The sequence below is a fragment of the Pinus tabuliformis genome, chromosome 2_2, assembly GCF_031772625.1.
Source record: "Pinus tabuliformis cultivar Carrire ecotype Pingquan chromosome 2_2, CPIR1, whole genome shotgun sequence".
Taxonomy (NCBI): domain Eukaryota; kingdom Viridiplantae; phylum Streptophyta; class Pinopsida; order Pinales; family Pinaceae; genus Pinus; species Pinus tabuliformis.
Window position 1 is genome coordinate 1,178,026,368 of NC_142300.1, and position 1,053 is coordinate 1,178,027,420.

At 45.3% G+C, this 1,053-nt stretch overlaps 1 protein-coding gene across 1 annotated transcript; it reads left to right on the forward strand.

The window, feature by feature from the left end:
* The first annotated feature begins 270 nt into the window (after positions 1 to 270).
* Positions 271 to 1,053, forward strand: LOC149197677 (uncharacterized). Its single transcript, XM_089408767.1, has one exon. It carries the CDS (start codon positions 271 to 273, stop codon positions 1,051 to 1,053), a length of 783 nt encoding a protein of 260 aa, XP_089264893.1.

Below are 1,053 nucleotides of genomic sequence, written 5' to 3' on the forward strand. Positions count from 1 at the left end.
CGATTTGCAGCGAACCATTGAGCTCGGGAGGCTCTTGCTAGACTCTGGAAGGTATGCGAAATTGACAATGTATTACAAACCCACTGTAAATAGTGATCAATGAAGTTAGTCTCTTGGAATTTAAGAGGGCTCAACAGCCCAGGGAAACGTAGAATGTTGAAAAACATGTTTAGAATGGAGAAGCCACAAATCTGCTTCCTCCAGGAAACAAAATGTAACAGCAACACCATAGATAATATCCTCAAGAAGGCATGGCCAGGTTGCCGCTCAATGGCAGTAGACGCTTCTGGAGCATCCGGGGGGCTAGCCATCGCATGGAATGAACAAGCAATAGAACTTTCAGATTTCAATGCCTCCCATCATCTAATACAGGCGACTTTCCATATTCTGGGCACGAATGTTCATGGCAACCTCTCAAATGTGTACTTCCCACAGGACACTGGGAGTAAAATAGCTCTTCTCAACACCATAGAGGCTCTGAATAACAACAGAAGGTTCCCTCTATGGATTATTGGGGGCGACTTCAACATGATTACGAAGCTAGAGGAAAAGAAAGGCGGGAGAAATAAACTGGAGCAAGAAACCACCCACTTCAAGAACTTCATACAAAATGCCTCCCTCATAGATATGCCTTTCTGCAACGGTACGTTCACTTGGAGCAATCGCAGAGCGGGAAAGCATCATATCACCTCTAAACTCGATCGCATCCTCATCTCAGACAACGCGATTCACTTGGGAGGAGACTTCTCAGCAACTATTCTCCAGCATGTGGGCTCGGACCATTGGCCAATAGCCCTTCAATGGCAACGTCCTGGGGATCAAATGCGAAGACCCTTCCACTTTGAAGGTTTTTGGCTCACACACCCTGAGTTCAAAGACTTAGTTAAATCCATTTGGACCTCCTTCACTCCTCCTGAAGGATCCATGATGTATCAATTTCAGCAGAAACTCAGGTACCTTAAAGGCCACCTAAAGAGATGGAATAAAGAAACCTTTGGAGACATTTTCAAAGCTCAGCAGTCCCTCAACATAGAACTAACAGACCTCCATTAG